This window comes from Canis lupus, chromosome 10 (genome assembly GCF_003254725.2).
Source record: "Canis lupus dingo isolate Sandy chromosome 10, ASM325472v2, whole genome shotgun sequence".
NCBI lineage: Eukaryota > Metazoa > Chordata > Mammalia > Carnivora > Canidae > Canis > Canis lupus.
The window spans coordinates 20,037,170-20,056,622 of record NC_064252.1 but is presented as its reverse complement, the minus strand read 5'-3'; the positions used below and the strand labels follow the sequence as shown (position 1 = coordinate 20,056,622).

Here is a 19,453-nt window from a genome sequence, read left to right as displayed (position 1 = left end):
TTGAGGCTCTCCAACTTCATGTCTCAGGGCTGCTTTATAGTCTCAGAAAGTCTTGAGGAACTCAAAGAGCTTTTACTCATGTGGGTTAATCCTACCCGTATTTACTGTGTTGGAGACTCAAACGGAGATAATTTAAAAATATTTAGTAATTTATCTTAAAATAACAATGATATGAACTCTTTGTATGCTATTATAAGTAATAAATCTGGTGATAAATTAATATTTTCTGAAACATAGCTATTTAGTGAGAAGAAAGGCACTGTGTTCCTCTGTGGTAAGGCTCTTTAAGGTCCGACTTGATAGAAGACACCCGAATTCTCACCTGTGCTTCTATATTCAGTCTGTGGTGATGTGCTGGTTCTGACTGGAGTGTGTGAAAATAGTCCAGCCCCACACAGGCAGGCCGTTGGGAGAGGGAGAATTTTCATGGTGCTCTCTGATGACTGTGGATATTTTCTTGTTAATCTAGAATGTAGCTTACCCACGTGGTGGTTCCCGGAAGGTCACCTGCAGTGTGACACCTGAAGCCATGCCAGCCAACATTTCGTACTCAGCTTGAAATCCATTGGGCCATCTTGCACGTTGAGCAGGTGTTCTGCTCACCCATGGTCCTTTAATGTCGAATGCTGGCCACTTGGGGAATATTGGATGGTCAAGGTGTGCAGGTCTTCTGGATGCTGACACACTCCGTCCTCTGGTATCTCTTCTGCTAGTGTTACCACCATCTTGGAAGAAAAAGCTGTTTAGCCCAGAGAGTGGGTAAAAGTTCTTCAATATTCAGATTTAGGCTTAAAAGCTCAAATATTCTTATTGGAAACACATAGTGTCAATTGTTTTCCTTGAAATGACAGTCTTTGTTCATTTTTGAGAAAATGTCTGCCAAAGACCCAAGCTTGAATAACCAGTTTGCCGTTAGTCATTTTTTCTAGTAAAAATGATGTTTCTTAAAAAATGTATCTGATTCAGCTCACAGCTCAAACAGTTGAGCAGGGGCTATTTTAGGAAGAATCACTGTTCTCTGGTGCACATCTCAAGTGCTCTCTGTGTTCTTCTCATGTTGCCATGCAGAACATTCAAAAGATGTTTGAGGGTCGGGGTGTGACGCAGTATTAATCATAACATTAGGAACTTCATCAAGGATGTTCTTAAGCAAAATTGTCTTTTATTTACCTTTTTCACTAAGCGTGGGTGGCACTGCCTCGCCTCGGGCCAGCATGTCTACCCTTTACTCATATTTTGTGCCAATAGCTCGGGTGTCAGCATGGTGACAAAGGTAGATTATGTTGCTATTATTAGAAACGTGGTTTTGAATTCTGGGATCCCCAGAAAGGGTGTCCTGGTGGCAGCAGTGGGCTGACCACCCCTGAGAACTGCTGCCTTGGGGGGTGCCCTCCCCACACAGGCCCATGGTTTTCCCATAAAAGAGTCCCCTGAGGATGAGCTGATGCTGGAGAAAGTACGAGACAGAGGAAGCGTGTGCCAGGAGTCAACATCAACTGGCGCTTTGATGAGGAAGGATCTCCCCCAGGGACCTGACCTCCTACAACAGTGATATGAGCAGGACCGAGAAAACATGGAGGTTTCAAACAATGAAGGATACAAAAAGGGTTTAGCAGGAAGAACAAGACTGAAAAAAAAATTCACAGATTTTTAAATAGTGCCCAATAGAACGTCTAGCAACCGAACTCATGGTTGTTGCAATTTAAAATTCATTAGACACAGCAGAAGAAGGAGTTAGTTAAAGTAGAATGAGAGAGTTACTGGGTGGCCAGCACTGAGGGAGGGAATGGATTTGGAAGAGAGGTTAGGGCAGGAGAGAGTGAACACCAGACCCGGGATGGAGCCCTGTGCATGTGGGTGGTGGCCGGGACGTTCCAGCCCCCGTGAAAGAGCCAGCACTTATGTTCACTAAACAAACAAGTCTCGAGGAAGGAGAGTTAAAATATCACACCTGGAGAAACAGGGTGAAGTCGCTAAATAGGGGATGGGAGGTCAGAGAACCTCCCAGTGGCCAGTGATGGACAGATGTGTGGTTTGGGTGGACGGTTCGATGGGAAACAGGCCACAGCAGGAGCAGCAGAGGCCCGATGAGACAGGATGCATTTGGTTCTGGAGAAGGTAACTGTTAGGCCAGATTGGATTTACAAACAGGATCCAGCTGTGTGCTACTTAGAAGACACTCACCGAAAACATAAGATTATAGAACAGCATGAAGGAAGGGGTTGGGAGAAATGCAGCAGATCAACTGAAATAATAGCTAGGCAGCAGCGTGGCTCTTATGCGTTATTAGATGAAATAGAGTTTAAGGCGGAAAGCATTAGTCGGGATAAAGAGTATCATTGCTGAGGTACAAGTGGATAAATGTGCCAGCGAAGACACAATCCCGAATGTCTGCTATGACAACACTGCATGTGCATGTGCTTAAGGGTATCTTGTGAGAGTGTGTGTAGGAGGCAGGCGGGGAGGAGGAGAGACAGAAATTTGGCAGAAGGGCTAGGAGACCACTGTCGATGGCAGACGCTGTTCTAAGTTCTGTGCATTTGTGAACCGTTGCTATGACCTCAGTGTCCCCGCAACAGGACAGTAAGGTGTTTCCCGCTGTGGGACTGCTAAGTTGCAGAGTTGGGATTCCGACTCATGGGATCTGGCCCCAGCTTTCCTGCCCCTCAGGAATTAGCAGATCAAGCAGACCAGAACTTGTGGGATCAAGTTTGTGCCGCAGACTTGCTAAGGTTGAGCTGCCGGCCCTCCCTGGAACCCCTCGGCCAGCACACAGTATGCACGGGACATCATAGCAACGGCTGCGCCGTGGTTACCACAGGGCCATGCAGACCAGGGTCGGGGGTTGACCCTCCCTCTGGGCCGTGGCTCTGGGATGTGGACTCACCCAGATTCCCTGGGGAGGGGGAGAGTAGGCTGCAGTGCAAGGCTGGCCCCACAGTGAGGACGCCCTACAGTGAGGACGCCCCACAGTTCAGCCCTCCCCAGGTTTCGGGCCTGCTCACACACTTCTGATGGGTGGTATCTTCACACCATGTGTTTGTTTAGGGGACGTTCTTTTTACTGAGGGACATTGGTGCTGGGGGAACGGAGAAGCAGCGGCATTTCCAGGTGAAATAGTCTCGGTGGGGGGGGGGACTCGGTTTGCCGATGGTGCTCCAGAACTACTGCTGGCTCTGCGAGCATGAAGGGGGTCCATCGGTGTGGCCCTCGGGGATGGCATATTGGGCTAGGGAGGGGCCACCCGTTCCCATACCAGAGCCTCAGCAGGTGCTAGTGGGACAGGCAGGGAGGGCCAGCGGAGGGGACAGAGCACCGGGCAGACTACAGGCCGCCTCCTCTGTGGTGCTGCCGTGAGTACCCATGTTGGGGCTACATACTGCCTCCCTTGGTTTGCCGGGGGGTGTCTGGGTGCTTTGGGGTTTGCTTGGCTAGGGAGTACCACAGGCAACTAGTGGATGGGGATCAGGGTGCTAAATGTCCAGCAGTGCACGGACAGCCCTGCCCGGGGAAGAGTCTCACCAGTACCTCATTAGGAGGTCTGGCCGGCAGATCTGGGTGGAAGTCGTCCACCCATGTGACCCTGCTAATTATTCTGATCGGATGGTTTTGTCTTGATAAGTGGACGTGGTCATGAGAAAATCCTTTATTTTGTGGTGAAAGGGGCCACGTGGATCTGCCGGGTGGAGGGTGCAGCAGGAGATTCACACGGCACAGGGATTGGCTGGGGCTGGCTGGGCCCAGACGGGGCAGCCAGTACGGGGTGGGGGGGGCACTCAGGGTGGAAGCTGTGGCCATGGGCTTAAGTTCTGTGTCTGCTAGGCTTCAGGGGGAGTGTCCTCAGTGCTGGGGAGTTGCTGAAGGGTCCTCCTCTACCAGCTTCCAGTGTGAATGCCTTTTAAAGTTCAGATGTTTAATTTAGGTGAATGTTTCATTTCATTTCCCTCCTCCTGTTTCTCCTCCTTCCCACCCGGGCTCCCTGCCCACTGCCTGAGTTCGCCCTTGGTGTGCCTTGCTCTCTGGGCACATCGGGGGCCCGGCCAGAGATTTAAGTTTTAAAAATAATTTGGGGGGGCTCCAGCGAGGGTGCTTCTGGTATTTGGGATTGGGGACCTGCTGTGGGAGACGTTGGGGTATGGGTCTTCTCTGGAGCCCCCTCTGTACATGGGGGACTGCCCGCCATCGGGATGCAATACCAACACCCATAGGGAAGGTTCTGGACGCGGCCCTGTGCTGGGGGATGCTGCCGGTAGTGCAGTGCGGGAGGCCTTCCAGGCTCTTGGGGGGCTTCTTCCTGGGCTTTCACCCATCTTTTCACGTCACTAGCAGCACCAGCACCAGGGCTGTTGGCCAGCTAGTACTTGCTGAATTACAGCTTCCCTGTTTGCCTCCCCTGCAGTCATACTATTACTCTTGGATTCATTACGTAATAGGACAGCCTCTTTGAGTGGAAGAGAGCCGTTGCCTTTTATAATTAGTCTTCTACGTTTTCTTTCCTTGGGGAAGCATGATTCAGTTCTGAGTACTGGCCAGTGGCCTGAGAGTGACAGGGGTATTGGGGGAAGGGGCTGTGTTATCCTGGAACTTGTCAGAGAGAAGGCTGGGAGTGTGATGGCGTGGTGACTCGCTTAGAGCATGTCTGGACCACTGCCGGCCCTGTCCCCAGAGTAGGGGGCTGCAGGCTGTCCCTCAGATGCAGCCGCTGTGTGTCAGCTGTTGAAGATAAGGCCAGTGAAGAGAGAAGGGACAGACGTATCACGGGAAACCAGAACGGGTGCGGGGAGCCCTTGGAGAGGTTTACGCTCCAAGAAGGAGAGGGGCCCAGGGCTTGCTTGGACGGTGGCCCGAGATCCTTAGAAATGAGCTTAGACAGCCAGAACCTGGGGCGTCCAGAGGCCTGGGGACATTGTTCTCTCCTAGCTAAGCTCAGCTGGGAAACAGAAGAGGCGAGGGCCTGGTCTGTTGCTTGGAAAGGTGGCTGAGAGGAAGGAAGCTCACTCACTTGGCCCTGATTTGGCTCTGTCCACACATGGAAGGAGCAGCAGAGCCATCGTGGGGAGGGACAGAAAGCCAGGCCTTGTGCCCAGCCCCGTGGATGGAAAAATGAAGAAGGAGGCACCCCGTCCCCGCAAATGTGTTCCTATCTCAAGCACTAGATGAATCATGCTCTGTGTGGGGAAGGATCTTTAGAGATGTGATTTTAGAGACCTCATCGATAAAATTGAGAATTCTTGGCAATATTTTAGAAAGGTTTATTAAACAGATAAGAGTGTGGTGGTTACTGGGCTGCAGCAGAAGATTCATTAAGAATGAGTCATTGAGCAGCAAACAATTTAAAAATGAAAATTAAAAAAATTCAATTCACAATAGCATTGAAAAATGTAAAATCCATGTCGTTGCCGGAATGAATAGTTCATTCCTTTTAATTACCACGTAGTATTTCACTGTGTGAATATATCACAGCCTGTTTATCCGTCCATCTTTCGGCAGAAGCCAAGGCTGTTTCTGGCCTTCGGTTGCTAGGAATAAATTCTGGTGAGTGTTCAGGCACATGTCTTCTTGTTGACGTGAGCTTTGTTTCTCTTGCTCTGTGCCTAGCCTTGCTGGGTCATGCTGGGGGAGTGTAGGTGGTTTTTGTGCAAAACAGCCCAGCATCTCCCCCGGATGGGCCATACTGTTTTACATACCCAGCAGCCACACATGCAAGGTCGGGCTGCACCCTCTCTCACCAGCACTGCCCTCCCTACTTCTCCATGTGTGTTGGGTGGCAGGCTTTTGCTAGGGTGCGTGTGTGTGTGTGTGTGTTTGTGTGTGTGTGTGTGTGTAGAGGGTGAGGGGAGCACGAGAATGCTTTCCTCATGTCTGTGGTATGTCACTCCAGTTTTTGAAAACCATATCTTCTCATGAGTGGAAAATTTTAATTTAGATGAAATCTAATTTAGCTAAAAAATCTGACTTAAAATTTAAAACCTTATTTAAGTAAAAGTCTTTCACATACCCATAGGATGCCAGGGCATTCTCCTTTGCTTTTCTTCCAGAAGCTTTATAATTTTTGTTTTGACTTTTAACTTAATTTTTCTGTGTGGTGTGAGGAAGGCATAGTGGCTCATTTTTAGAATATAGGTATCCTAGTTAACATAGCATCATTTGTTGAAAACAGTTTTTTCCCCCAGACGTTGCTTTGGCCCCTTCTCTGAAAATCAAATGAGTGTATAAATGTGTGTCTATTTCTGGAAACTCTGTTCTGTTCCATTGATCTGTTAATGCATCTTTATGCCAGTACATACTGTCTTAATTACTGTAGCTTTTCTCAGAGTCCAGTAGAGAAAGTCCTCCAACTTTTTTTAAAAAAATTTTTATTTATTTATGATAGTCACAGAGAGAGAGAGAGAGAGAGAGAGAGGCAGAGACACAGGCAGAGGGAGAAGCAGGCTCCATGCACCGGGAGCCCGATGTGGGATTCGATCCTGGGTCTCCAGGATCGCGCCCGGGCCAAAGGCAGGCGCCAAACCGCTGCGCCACCCAGGGATCCCCAACTTTTTTTTTTTTAAATAAATTGTCACGAGTATTTTTGGTTCCTTACATTTTTATATAAGGTTTATCATTAGCCATTTCCTACCAGAAAAGCCTTAGAAAAAGTAATGGGAGTTGGGGTTTGAATGGGATTATGTTGAATCTATATGTCAATTTCCCCAGAATTAACAGTATTAACAATGCTGAGCTTTCAAATTTAGATATTTTAAAATTTATCCTCACAAACATTTTGTAGTTTTCAGAGTATGAGTTTTGCTCATATGTTGTTACATCTATTTCTAAATAGTTTGGGTTTTTTTGATGCTACTTTAAATGGTACAACTTTGTAAATTTTGTTTTTCAAATTTTACTGTTGGGATATACAAATATAGTTGATTTTGTAAACGGAAACATCTTTTTCCAGCCAGTATTGCTGTATAACAAATTGCTCCCAATTTCCTGACTTAAAAGAACTCTTTTATAATGCTCACAGATTCTTTCAGTCAGGATTTCAGTTAGGACATGGCATGTATTGTTTATCCATGTCTGGAGCCTCAGGTGGGGAGGCCTAAAGGTGGTACAAGTTGATGCCTAGGGGCTGGATTCATCTGAAGTGTCACTCATATATGTGTGACCTTCTGGTTCCTGGACTTGGGAGGGGAGGTGGGGAGCTCTGAGACTAGGACTGCAGAGTGACTGCTATTTCATGGCCTCCCCCTGTGACTCCCTAGCCTCATAGCATGGTGGCCTTAGGATAGTCAGACCTCTTACATCATGGTGCAGGGTTCCCAGTAAGATTTCCAGCAGACAAGATGTAAGGTGCATTTTTCATGACTGAGCCTCTGAAATCACATAGTATCACTTCTGTACTCTTGGTTGAAACAGTTTCAAGTCTTCCCAGATTCAAAGAGAGGGAAATTGGACTCCATCTCTTGATACAGGAGTGGCATGGTCATATAATAAAAGAGCATGTGGGATAGGAGATACTGTGGTGGTCACTTTTGGAAAATGTAATGTGCTTTACCTTTCTGGTGATCTTTCTAAATTCACTCACTAGTTCTAGGAGCTTTTTGGTAGATGCCTTAGGAGTATCTGTGTACACAGTCATGTCATCTACAAATAAAGATAGTCTTACTTCTTTCTATATAATCACATGGCTTTTAGTTCCTTTTCTTGACTTACTGCATTGTCAAGGTCCTCAAGTGATATGAGCAGATATTTTTACCTCCTTCCATATACTGGTGTTGGGGGGGTGGTGTGAATCATTCAGGCTCTCAACATTAAGTATGATGGTAGCTGTTGGCGTCTTGTAGATGCCCTTTTTCAGGGTGGTTGCTGACAGTGAAAATTCCATGGTCGAGGAGTCTATATTTTTAATAAACACCCTGGTTTATTTTGATAGGTCTTTACATTTGAACAATACTGGTATATAATGCCATAAAGAGGTTGAGGATTGAATTCTTAAGGCCTGGTGGAAGAAGACCAGGATGACAGATTATAGTTTGCTTTGTTGATTCTTCTAAAAAAATGATAAGTTGGTGTTTTGTCAAATGCTTTTTCTTCTGTTGAAATGATCATGTGACTTTTCTTACTTATCCTGTTAATGTAGTGAAAGATCTTTATTAACTTTGTTAATTTCTGAGACAAATCCCATTTGCATTTCTGAGACAAATCCCATTTTGTTGTGAAATACTAGATTTTTGTATATCTCTAGATTTTTCACTTCTGTGTTCATAAGGTATATCGTGTTCCACTTTCTTTTCTTCTAAAGTCTTTTCTTTTTTAGCACTAGGGAAGTGATAGCCTATAATTTCTGAAAGAGTTTATGTAAAATTCATATTATTTCTTCCTTAAATATTTGATAGAGTTCAACAGTGAAACCATCTTGCCCTGGAACTTTGTGGGAAATTTTTAACCTAAATTCAATTTCTGCTCTAGGTAGGGCTTCAGATCTTCTATTTCTTCTTTTGTCAGTTTTCAAAAAACTTTTTTTAAAACAATTTTATTTATTTATTTGAGAGAGAAAGGGAGAGAGAGCATAAACGAGGGTGGGGCACGGCTGAGCGGGGAACCCAACATCAGACTTGATCCCAGGACCCTGAGATCATGACTATGCTAAGCTAAAGGCAGATGCTTGACTGACTGGGTCACCTAAGTGCCCCTCTTGTCAGTTTTAATACTTTGTGTCATTTAAGGAATTTGGTCATTTTACACAAGTTGTCTAATTTAATGACATATTGTTTATAATACACCTTAATTCTTTTAATATCTGTAGGAACTATAGTGATGTCTTTACTTTCTAACATTGGTAATTAAATTTACTGACACTTGTTCTGAGATCTGTCATGTGGTCTGTCTTGGTAAATGTCTCATGTGTCCTTGGAAAGAATGTATGTTCTGCTTTGTTGGGGGAGGTTTCCATAAATGTCAGTCAGGTCAGGTTGGTTGATAGTGCTAGTCCAGTCTTTTCTGCTTTTACTGATTTTCTGTCTCCTTTTTCTTTCAGCTACTGAGTGAAGACTTTTGAAATTTCCAATTATAACGGTTGATTTGTCTCTTTTAGTTTTGTCAGGTTTTGCTTCGCATAATTTAAATCTCATTTATTAGATACACACACGTGGGATGAGCTTTTAGGTTTTCTTAATTAATTTATATGTTGATTATTTTAGTTTATTGTTATGAAATCCTCATTATTTCTGCTGTTTTCCCTGTTCTGGAGTCCAGCTCATTGGATATTAATATAGCTGTTCCATCTTCCTTGGGCAGTCTTGATGCATCTTTTTCTCTCCCTTTGCTTCTAATCTGTGAGTGTCTTCTTGTCTAAAGTGCATTTCTTATAGATAGCTTATACTTGGATTTTGCTATATCTTTTTAAGTGTGTTTAGTTGATACACATTCATATGTTTCCAGCATAATTATTTGTATGGCTGGGGCTTAGGCTGCCACATTGCTATTTATTTTCTATTCCTTTTATCTTTTCTTTTCTTTTTTTTTCCTCTTATCTTTTCTTATTTCCTCTTTTTTTCTTATGTTCTTTTGGATGAATTGACTATTTTACAAAATGAATGGACTTCATTTTTTACAGCAGTTTTAGGTATATAGAAATACTAAGCAGAAAATATGATTCCCATGTACCCCCTCACCATGTTCTGATAGACACAGCTTCTGTTATTAACATCTTGCATGAGTGTGGTGCATTTGGTACAACTGATGAGCCAACACTGATCTGTTACTACTAGCCAGAGTCCAGAGTAGAAATTAGGGTTCTGTCTTGGTGTTGCACATTCTCTGGGTTTGAACAAATACATACTGATATGTGTCCACCATTACAGCAGCACAGGGTGATTTTAGGGCCTTAAAAAATCCCCTGTGCTCCATCCATTCATCCTGTCTTCCCCTCAGACCCTTGACAACCTTGGTTTTTCTACTGTCTCCACAATTTGCCAAAATGGAGGTCAGTGGCTGATAACAGGCATTTAGCATCGTCCCCATTTTTGGAGTGGCTGACAGTGAGAGCGCTGGGTACTGTGTCAGGCTGAGCAGGAGCCTCCATCTCCACCGCTGTCCTGTGCCTGGTGTCACCGTGGAAGGTGAGTGCTGAGAGGGACAGTCCAGGTTCTTTAGGTCTAGCGACTCATTTAACACCCACTAGTGCCTTGTGAAGTGGCCATTCCTGTCTCACTTACAGATGAGAAGACAGGAGAGCAGAGAAATTAAGTTCGAGCTAAGAAAGTGAGGAGTTGGCTTGATATATTGTTACGACCCTCTTCCACCTGAGTGTGGGTCTCTGAGAGACGTGCTGTGGTGCTCTGTCCTTGCCCTTGTCCTTCCCCCTCTTCTCTGAGACTCTAATGAAGACATTGAGGTGTAAGTTTAACCAGTGCCTCTAAGCTTGGAGGGACAGCTAATGTGATAGATGACATAATCAAGATTCAGAATGAGTTCAGCTGCCTGGAATGCCACCCGAGAACCAATCAAGTGAACAAGCTAATAGGAATAAATGAAAAGCCCTATGTTCAAGTTCAAAAACCCAACCACTAATACAGGTCGTTGAAAGCAGTTTGGATGATTTGGGCCACCTGCGTCTTCAGTGAGAGGCTCTCCTTGTCATTCGGCCTAGATCAGGGCATTGGTCTGGCACCTGACACCCCTGCATCCTCTTTGCCCCTCTATTACTCCATGCCTTGTGGCCAGAGCCATCTTCTCAAAATGCAGATCTTATAAGTGTGGTAGCTCCCCATGTCCATGTCAGTAACTTCATTCCATGGTTTTGCTCTGGTCTTACTCTTTGCTCCCAGATGGTCTCCCAGCCTCAGAATGGTCTTCTCCTGCCTTCCCACAGCTTCCTTGTTGCCTTTCCATGTGTCCTGGCCCTCATTCCCCTCCTGGGAGGTGCCCTGTTCTGGGCTGCTGCCAGGGTGTGTCCTGCACACTGCTCTACTCTTTCTGTGCTTTGCTCAGGCTTCACATCCTCAGCATGACACATAAATGGTGGGGCTCCCTGTTCTGTTCTGTGATGGCAGGCAGGGCTCCCTAGATCACAGTGATCCCTTCACATGCACTTATGTGGCCTGGGTGATGAACATTTGCTTACCTGGTCTCTGTGAACACAAGGGCCCTGTTTGTTTTTCTCCCCAACTATGTCAGGGTACCCAAAGGCCACCCCAAGGCTCAGTGCCTCCCAGGAATCAGTGTATAGTTGTACTCATGCCCGTGATTCATTCCAGTACAAGCGCACAAAGCAGAACCAGCCACGTGGGGAGGCCCAGAGGAAACCGGGGTAAGCCTTCTCCAGTCCTGTCCTGGTGGAGATGCACAGGACACACTTAATACCTCCAGCGGCTAGTCACGACAGCAGGTGTGAAGTGTCCACCTGGGAGCTCGTTAGACACTCTGTGCCTGGGTTCTATTGAGAGCTCATCACCTCGACACCCTCTGGCACTTTCCAAAATTCCAGACTCCCAGAAGGAAAGCAGTTCAGCATAAGCTATGCTGTTGGGTGAGGCCCAGTGAACCATTCTTATTTGTTAGGGAATAATGGGACACTCCTGAAATCTCGGGGGTCAGCCATCAGCCAAAAGGAGGGCTGGCCTTGCACCCAAGCCCGTCTGAGGACGGCGGTCCCAGACCTGCTCTTGTAATGCCACCTCCGCCGGGACACCTCATGTCGCCTGGCCACTGGGAAGATGAAGTAAGTGGTTCTCGGGGAGATGAAGGAGAGTGCACGGTCCGACCATTCTGCCCCGAACTAGACGGCTACGTTACTTGTAGCAGCTGGAGTGACGTCTGATAGGTGAATGCTGAGTACTGCTGCGGCAGCAGTTTGCTCTCTGACCTCTGTGCTGCTGGACCTGGGTGGTGGGCCACTTTGTCTGGGGCTGTGCCACATGGCCTGGGGGCACCTGTAAGAGATGGCAGACACAGAAGTCTTTCAGGCTATTGTTTGAGAAAAGAATTTGCTGGGCTGTTCCAGAGGCAAGTCCCCCAGGGCGGAGGGGCGGGCTGCTTGTGATTTGAACACAGGAAAGAAGCCGTGTTCCAGGGATGGGGCGGGGAAGCAGCTCCTCATCGCAGGTGTTAAGGAGGGACTCCTGCTGCTCCCCTGGCTGCACGCTCTAGCAGGTGGGGGCCGTAGGGATGCCAGCTAAGCCCATGGGAATTTAATTTTCAGCTCATCTCTGCAGTGCTCCTTTAGAAAACATTATTCTGCTTTTCTCCTGAAGAACACAGAAAATGCTCTTTCTTTTTGCCACAGTGTGGGTGGAATGGCCACAGATGTAAGGCAGGCCGCGTCTGTGCTTTGTTTTCTGCGAATACAGACTTTACGTTCTAGAAAACATTCCCAAAAGGTCACTGTATTCCTCAGACTTGTAAGTTTGGTATATTATATTCATTTATTTATTTATTTTTAATTAAAATTTTTTTTAAAGATTTTTAAAATTTATTTCAGAGAGTGAGCACGAGCAGGGGACAGAGGCAGAGAGAGAGAGAGGGAGAGGTAGGCTCACTTCTGATCAGGGAGCCGGATGTGGGGCTCGATTCCAGGACTCCAAAATCATGACCTGTGCTGAAGGCAGATGCTTTACCTACAGCACCCAGGCTCCCCTATAGTATTCTTTTTTAAAGACATAAAATCAGATCTCATAAAGGACGTGAATGTTAAGTGTTTGTGAAGGGAGTGATCTCATTACTGTTAATATTTCTGTAAATATATAGTATCCTAAAAATATATATATATATATATATATATATATATATATATATATATATGGTATCCTGTGTGTGCCTTTGCCTTCACGGCTTCATGTAGCGGGTGTTTTCTCTGCCAGGTGTGTGTGCAGGTACATTTGTGGACGAGGCGCCGGGGATGATGTCCCAGAGGTACATCTGGTGTCCAGGTCTTGAGCAGACAAAACCGGTGGGAGGTGCTACACTGGTGGGGTCTTGCTGGGAAGTAGGCACCCGCCAGGAGGGCTGGCCCGTGTACCACATATCTCCCAGAGGGGCTGTTGCTGGGGCCACAGAATGTTTTTTTCCCTTACATCTTCTCACTCGGTGTTCTGGCTCTGGAATGTCCTTGGTGTGCCCTTCAAAGGCATCCTGGCCACTGTGCAGGGTCACCCACAGCCTGGGCTCCCTGAGCTGGCCGCTGTGCCCTGCCTCGCTGGGTGCTGCCCTCTGAGCCCCATCTTGTCACCTGGGTGGGAGCCTGTCTGAAGGCCAGCCAGTCTTCCCTGCCTGGGACCCAAATCCAGAATGCCAAGGCCACAGCCCATCAATCTCTTCTGTTCCTTTCTAAATACAGAGTTTTTTGTTTTAAAAATTTTAAAGGCCCTCAGGTGTTACTCTTTTCTCATTGTTTGGATTTCCAAGAAACCCTATCTTCCCTACCTGGGTTTTGAAGAAATTGAGAAATAAAACAAAATAGTGGCAGATGGACACCGAAGAATAACTTTTATTTCTTCTAAATGAGAATCTTGAAATCCTATCTTGGTGTGAGAGCCAAATAAAGCGGCTGACCGAATCCCAGGATTACTCGGGCTTACCCACCCACCCAGCCAGTGCCGGGGCAGGGCGGGCCCCCTCACGTGCAGCAGAGCCTTCAAGGGGGAGCAGCCTGTCTGGTGGCTTAGCCGGCTCGGAAAAGTGGAAGGAGGGCTGAACCCATCGGCTCTCTGTCCTGCCAGGTTTAGCAATTGATAAGTTGCCTTCTTGCGGTGTGTATTCTGGGGATAGAGAAAGTCCAGGAGTGGTGCCAGCTGAGTCCCCTCAGAGAGGGAGAGGAGGACATCCACAGCCCATCAGGATGGGCCAGCTCCAGCCAAGACCCCACACCTTTGTTCACCTGGGACCACCAGGGGAGGGTAATAGAATGCACCCTGATGGCTCTGGAATTTGTTGGAACTGAACATTAGCTACATAATCTGCAAGACCTCTGCCCAGGGCTGTAGAATCAGTCTGCAGTTTATTTCCCATCCTGAATTATATCCAGGGATATTGTTCAACCTGGCTCATCAGAAATTCTGCTGTGAGGTTAAGTGATAGTGTATAAACAAGGCAGTGTACTCCAGATTTGAATATAAATCTCCTCTGTTATCCAATTTCCAGGGAGGAATTAAGTCTCAAAGGCTAAACCCTGGCAAGCTCACATCCAGACCCCAGATTTCTTTGTCCCTGCGAGTACTGATGAGTTTACAGTGTGTCCTCACCGTGTGCTGTTCTGTTGGATGCCCATGCCGTCAGGCCCAGAGCCCCCCAGTCCACGTGAGATGCGATCCCTGACCATCCTCCCTCTGTGGAGCTCAGGGTTAGCGGGACCCCGGGTGGCCACCCGATGGAGAGGCGGTCACGCCAGGCCCCGCGGTGCCACCCCGGGAGCGGCCTTCATGCTAGGCGCAGCTCTGGGACGTGCGCTGGCCGGCACCCCGGGTGGAGCCCAGAGCCTGTCACTCGAAATCCATGTGGGGAGGTCTCCCCGCGAGAGGGCAGATCTGACTCCTGAACATTTCCCACAGACGGGGAAGATGCCCCGTGGGTGATCCTTGTTCTGTCGCTGCTGCCCCAGGCGGAAGTGCCCTGTGGCCCTGGGGGGCTGTGTGTGCGGGTGCGCGGTGACCTTGGGGGGGGGGGCCCACTGTGCGGCAGGGGGGCGGGGGTGGCGAAGGTCCCCGCCTCTGAGCCTGGGCTCCCGCACTGCTCCAGGCCGACCTCGGCCCTGAAACCTCCCTGCAGGTTCTGAGGCAGGTGGCGGTGGGTGCTGCCGGCTTGTCCCCAGGGCCCCCCCGAGGCTGTGCCGCCAGCGGCCTGGGCGCCTCCAGGTGGAGATGTGGGGGGCCGCCCAGGAGCTGTCCCCGCCCCTGCCTCCATGCCCTGCACCCTGCCCAGGTCACCCACACCCCACTGAGGACAGGGGGCTCGCTGCCCTTGGCGGGGCTTGTGTGGCCTGCATGGTGCTGCTCCTGAGGACACACCGTTCCTGCCCGGCACTGGCCGCACTGGACCCCGTGTGAGCGGCTGGGCCGAGGCCTGTGCTCACATGAGTCCAGGATCCGCAGGGATGCTCTGGGGTCTCCGTTGCTCCAGGTTCTCTTCTTGTCCTTTTATATTAGTGGCCGCAGAGGCCCTGGGACAGAACACCCCCGATCTACTGTATTCATTTCCTGTGGCTGCAAACAACACAGATGATTTATTGTCTCGTAGCTCGGGAGGCCCAGCTTCCGACGTGTGCCTGGTTGGGCTAACTCAGGGTGTGGGCGGGAGGCTCCAGGGAGGTCTCCCAAGCTGACCTGGCTCCAGCAGCATCTTTTGGCTCGCGGCCTCTGCCTCTGTGTTAGTGTTGCTGCAGCAACTGGAGTCTTTCTCATGTTCGTTTGGACTCTTGTCCCCCCATCCCCCTTCTACTTGTGAGGCTCCCGGGTCTGCGGTGAGCCCTCCGCTGGTCCAGATAACTCCTTTTGGTCAGAGGATTGGCACCTTTGCGCCCTTTGGGAGGCTCTGCGCTTCGGCCGTAGGCCTCTCTGGGGCTGTCTCTGCCTTGCATGTGTGTCCCTGCGTGGACGCCTGTGCCTTTGGGGCCCAGGGGCCCTTCTGAAGGTGATGGGAGGCTGGCTTAGTCCCACCCTCATTCCTTGGTGCCTCTGCTTGTCTTGGGCCCTCCAGCACGGTCCCTGACCTGGTTTCCTAGACACCTTAGAGCAGGCCTACAAGGCAGCGTTATTCTCTTGGTGTGGACGACCGGGTGGAGCCAGAGACGTGATGTTGCTTGTGAGGCTGCACAACTCCTGAACAGTAGAGCAGGGCTCCTTTTGTGGGTCTGTTTGACCGAGGACTTGTCCTGCTCAAAGCCTACACTGGTTTACTTTAGTTTATTGACTCCTTCACCTGAGTTCACCGACAGTGGTCACATGTTGACACTTCCCTTGTGGAGCGGCCATGTCGTTGGCCCTGGGACTGAGGGCGTGATGCCAGCACCGTCAGCATCGGGCCTGGTCACTGTTCCGTATCCAGTCTTCTGGCACTGCCGAGTGGCCTGCTGCCCATGCTCTGGCCAGGCAGCAGCTTCCAGCACACTTGTCAATGGGCTGTATGTGCCCACGCCCATTTGTTTGATGTAAATGTAAGTATCTGTATTTACATAAAGAGATGCTCCAGTAAATACTCCCTGAGACAGGTGTGCTCGCCCTCTGACGTCAAGAGGGGCTGGACCTGACCCCAGACCAGATTACGCTGTGCCTAGGCCCTATGATGAGGCCCGATGTGGCATGCATAGATCAGTTGGTGAATTTGTTCTGCTGTGAAGCTGCTCACTTTTGTTCCAACTGCCTATTTCCCTTTGGGAGGGTGTGTTTTGTCTTCTGTGCATATGATATTTGTTGTTATTTTTCCCTTAGGACAACTATACCTTTGCCCAGCCTGGGATTCAGATGAAGGTGAAAATGTTGGAAGAGCTCGTGAGCCGGATTGATGGTAAGTCTGCTTCCTGAGCACCTGTCTCCGCATGGGGTGGGCAGGAGACAGTGGGAGGAGGTGGTAGGAGGTTCCGGACTCAGTCCCTGGCCCTCACCCTGGCAAGATGCTGTCCTCACTCAGCCTGTGGTCCTTGGCTCCCGCAGGGCAGGGCTGTGCGTTCTTCTGAGTAGGCTGCTGGAGCAGGAGCCTCTCCTTTTCTTTTTTTATTAAGGTGACATAATCAGAATTCAGTGCAGGCACTTCTCAGGGAGTAATGAGTGCGGACCAGAAGTGGGCAGCTCTCACTCCTTATTAAGCCCGATGATTGTCATAATCTGGGTGACAGCATGGTTGTTTATGGCTGTCCTTTGGCACTGTGTTCCCTGCCTTTGTGCATCATTTTGTTATCAAGGATGCTGGCATAATTTCTCCATGGAATCCAATTAATTACCAAGTCTGGAAATAACATCTTTAGTATTATAGAAAAATTATAGTGTGTGCTCGGCCGTTTTAGATTATGCTTTCATATTTAAGTGAGGGCTTTGAAATACTTTTTACCTTCATTCTTAAAATAATTTCCCCTATGATGTGCTGACTGTCATATTGCAATAGCAGAGTTTAATTAAATGAAAGTTGAGAGATAATGCCTGCCCATTCCGAGCATATTCTCCTGATAGTTTGTTACATTAATGAACAGAGCATTAACAAAGTGATACCAAGCAGAACCAGGCGTAGATTTGTGGCACCAGCCGGTCAGTAGTGAGGTACAGAGAAGTGAAAGGTTCTTTCATAAAGAGCCTCTTGTGAGCTCAGCAGGTAATTTCACTGAATGTACAGAGAAACTGTAGTTTGCTTGAAAGGTAGAGGTGGTGGTGTGTATTCTGGCACAGCCTCTGTGTCCCTGCACATAACTGTGCTTCTTCCCTTCCTGTGCTGTTAGCAGTAGCAAACTCTTAACAGTTATAAGCTCCCCCCAGAAAGGTGCTTGGTTTGGGGAACTATCGAATGATGTTATAAAATGGAGTCATACAAATTATAAACTCCATTTTGTTCCTTGATTGAATCTGATTTTCGACTATGTATCTAATGGTTATTACCTGATTTCCATACGGTGAAGTTTTTCACGGTTCTTCCAATAATACTTAATTTGATTCAGTATATTTAGCTGCTTTCCAACGTGTCTACTCAAAATGCCATTTCCTGCTTGTGTAACTGCGTTGATCTTAACCTCACAGCGAGATCTCTGAGTTTTCCCCACTAGCAGGTTCACAACTGTCCTCAGTCTCAGTTCTTTAAAATCTGATTTGCAGTAGATGTGAATTACACTTCCCGAGCAGGCTCTTCACTTCCTCTCGTGTCCCTTCGAAGGCATATTTTATATTTTCGTGGATGTTAGAAAGTGGTGGTTAGTGCTTGTTTGTTCCAGGGCTGTAGTTTGGGGAAATGCTTGAATTGATTTTCTCTGGTGCTGTGGCTTAGAAAGAAACACATTGCAGATTTGCTGAATGATGGTTTAAAAGAGCAGCAACAATGACCAAAGGAATTCCAACTGAAGCTGTACCTTTTCATAAATCCCATTTTTTCAGGGCAATTTCTGAGGGAAGGTACTTTTGTCCTGCAGTGTTTTTTTGTTTTGTTTTGTTTTGTTTTGTTTTGCTTAAAGGATCAGTTTTTCATGGCAGAGAAGCTTCTTTTACATAATAGATAAATCTGTGTAGCTTATTTGTAACTGTTCTCCAAAGGAAATTTTAAATACCCAGGCTTTCCAAAAAGAAGTGCACACAGTGGACAGAGCTTGGGCTCTGGCTGGTGGGTGCCCATGTTACTCAGCAGCCCCTTGGGAGAAGCACCTATAGGCCTCAGCCAGGGGGAGTTCACCCTCCCCCACATTTTATCACTCACCTCTCGGAGAGAGAAATTGTAGACTAGGAACTTTTGTAGGGACTATGAAGATTTTATTAAGGGCAGGATTTGTTAGGAAGAAAAATTGCTCTAAAAAATCCTACTGCATCCTTTTTACATTTTAGGGGAAGGATAGCATGTATTTCAGAGCTTTTTGGCACTTTGGTGAAGGCACACACTTTCATGGGCTTGTTGATTAAGAAAGGTGAAGTTAATGAATAAAACTGGAAAATTCACAAATCTGAGAAGATTAAACAACTGCTGAACAACCAATCAAAAGAGACATTAGTAAATACCTTGAGACAAATGAAAATGGGAAAGTGACATACCAAAATTCATTGGATGTGGCAAAAGCCATTCTAAGAGGGAAGTTCATACAATAAATGCCTATCTCAAGAAATGAGAAACATCCTAAATCAACAATCTAACTTTACATATTGAGGAACTAGAAAAAGAAGAACAAATGAAGGTCAAAGCTAGTAGAAGGAAGGAGGTAACAGATCGGAGCAGAAATAAATGATGTGGGCACTAAAAAGATATTAGAAAAGATCAGTGAAACAAAGAGCTGGTTCTTTGGAAAGTAAACAGAGTTGACACACCTTCAGGTAGACTTACCAGAAAAGAGAGAAGGGACTCAGATAAATCCGAAATGCAAAAGGAAATGTACAGCTAATAGCACAGAGGTGCAAAGGATCATAAAAAACAACTACGAACAATTATCTGCCAATAAATCAGACAACTTGGTTTGATTAGCCACCAACCAAGACTGAGTCAAGGAGGAAGTAGAAAATCTGAACATTAGACCCTTACTAGCAAGGAGACTGAGTCAGTAATCAGAAGTCTCCCAACAAACAAAAGTCTAGGACCAGACAGTTTCACTGGTGAATTCTACCAAATATTCAAGGAAAGATTGATACTAATCCTTCTCAAACCCTTTCAAAAAACAGAAGAAGGGGGAACTCTTCTGAACACATTATGCAAAGCCAATATTACCCTGATACCAAGACCAGACAAGGATGCCATGCAAAAACAAAATTACAGGCCAGTATCCTTGATGAACATTGGTGCAAAAATCCTCAACAAAATATTA

At 47.3% G+C, this 19,453-nt stretch overlaps 1 protein-coding gene across 4 annotated transcripts in view; it reads left to right on the top strand.

The window, feature by feature from the left end:
• TBC1D22A (TBC1 domain family member 22A) overlaps positions 1-19,453 on the top strand; it is a 334,217-nt gene that overhangs the window by 182,109 nt on the left and 132,655 nt on the right. For all 4 annotated transcript variants that reach the window (XM_025456242.3, XM_025456232.3, XM_025456222.3 and 1 more), the window contains exon 10: positions 16,404-16,479. In XM_025456242.3, the coding sequence (XP_025312027.1) occupies positions 16,404-16,479 (76 nt within the window). The remainder of the gene's footprint in view (positions 1-16,403; positions 16,480-19,453) is intronic.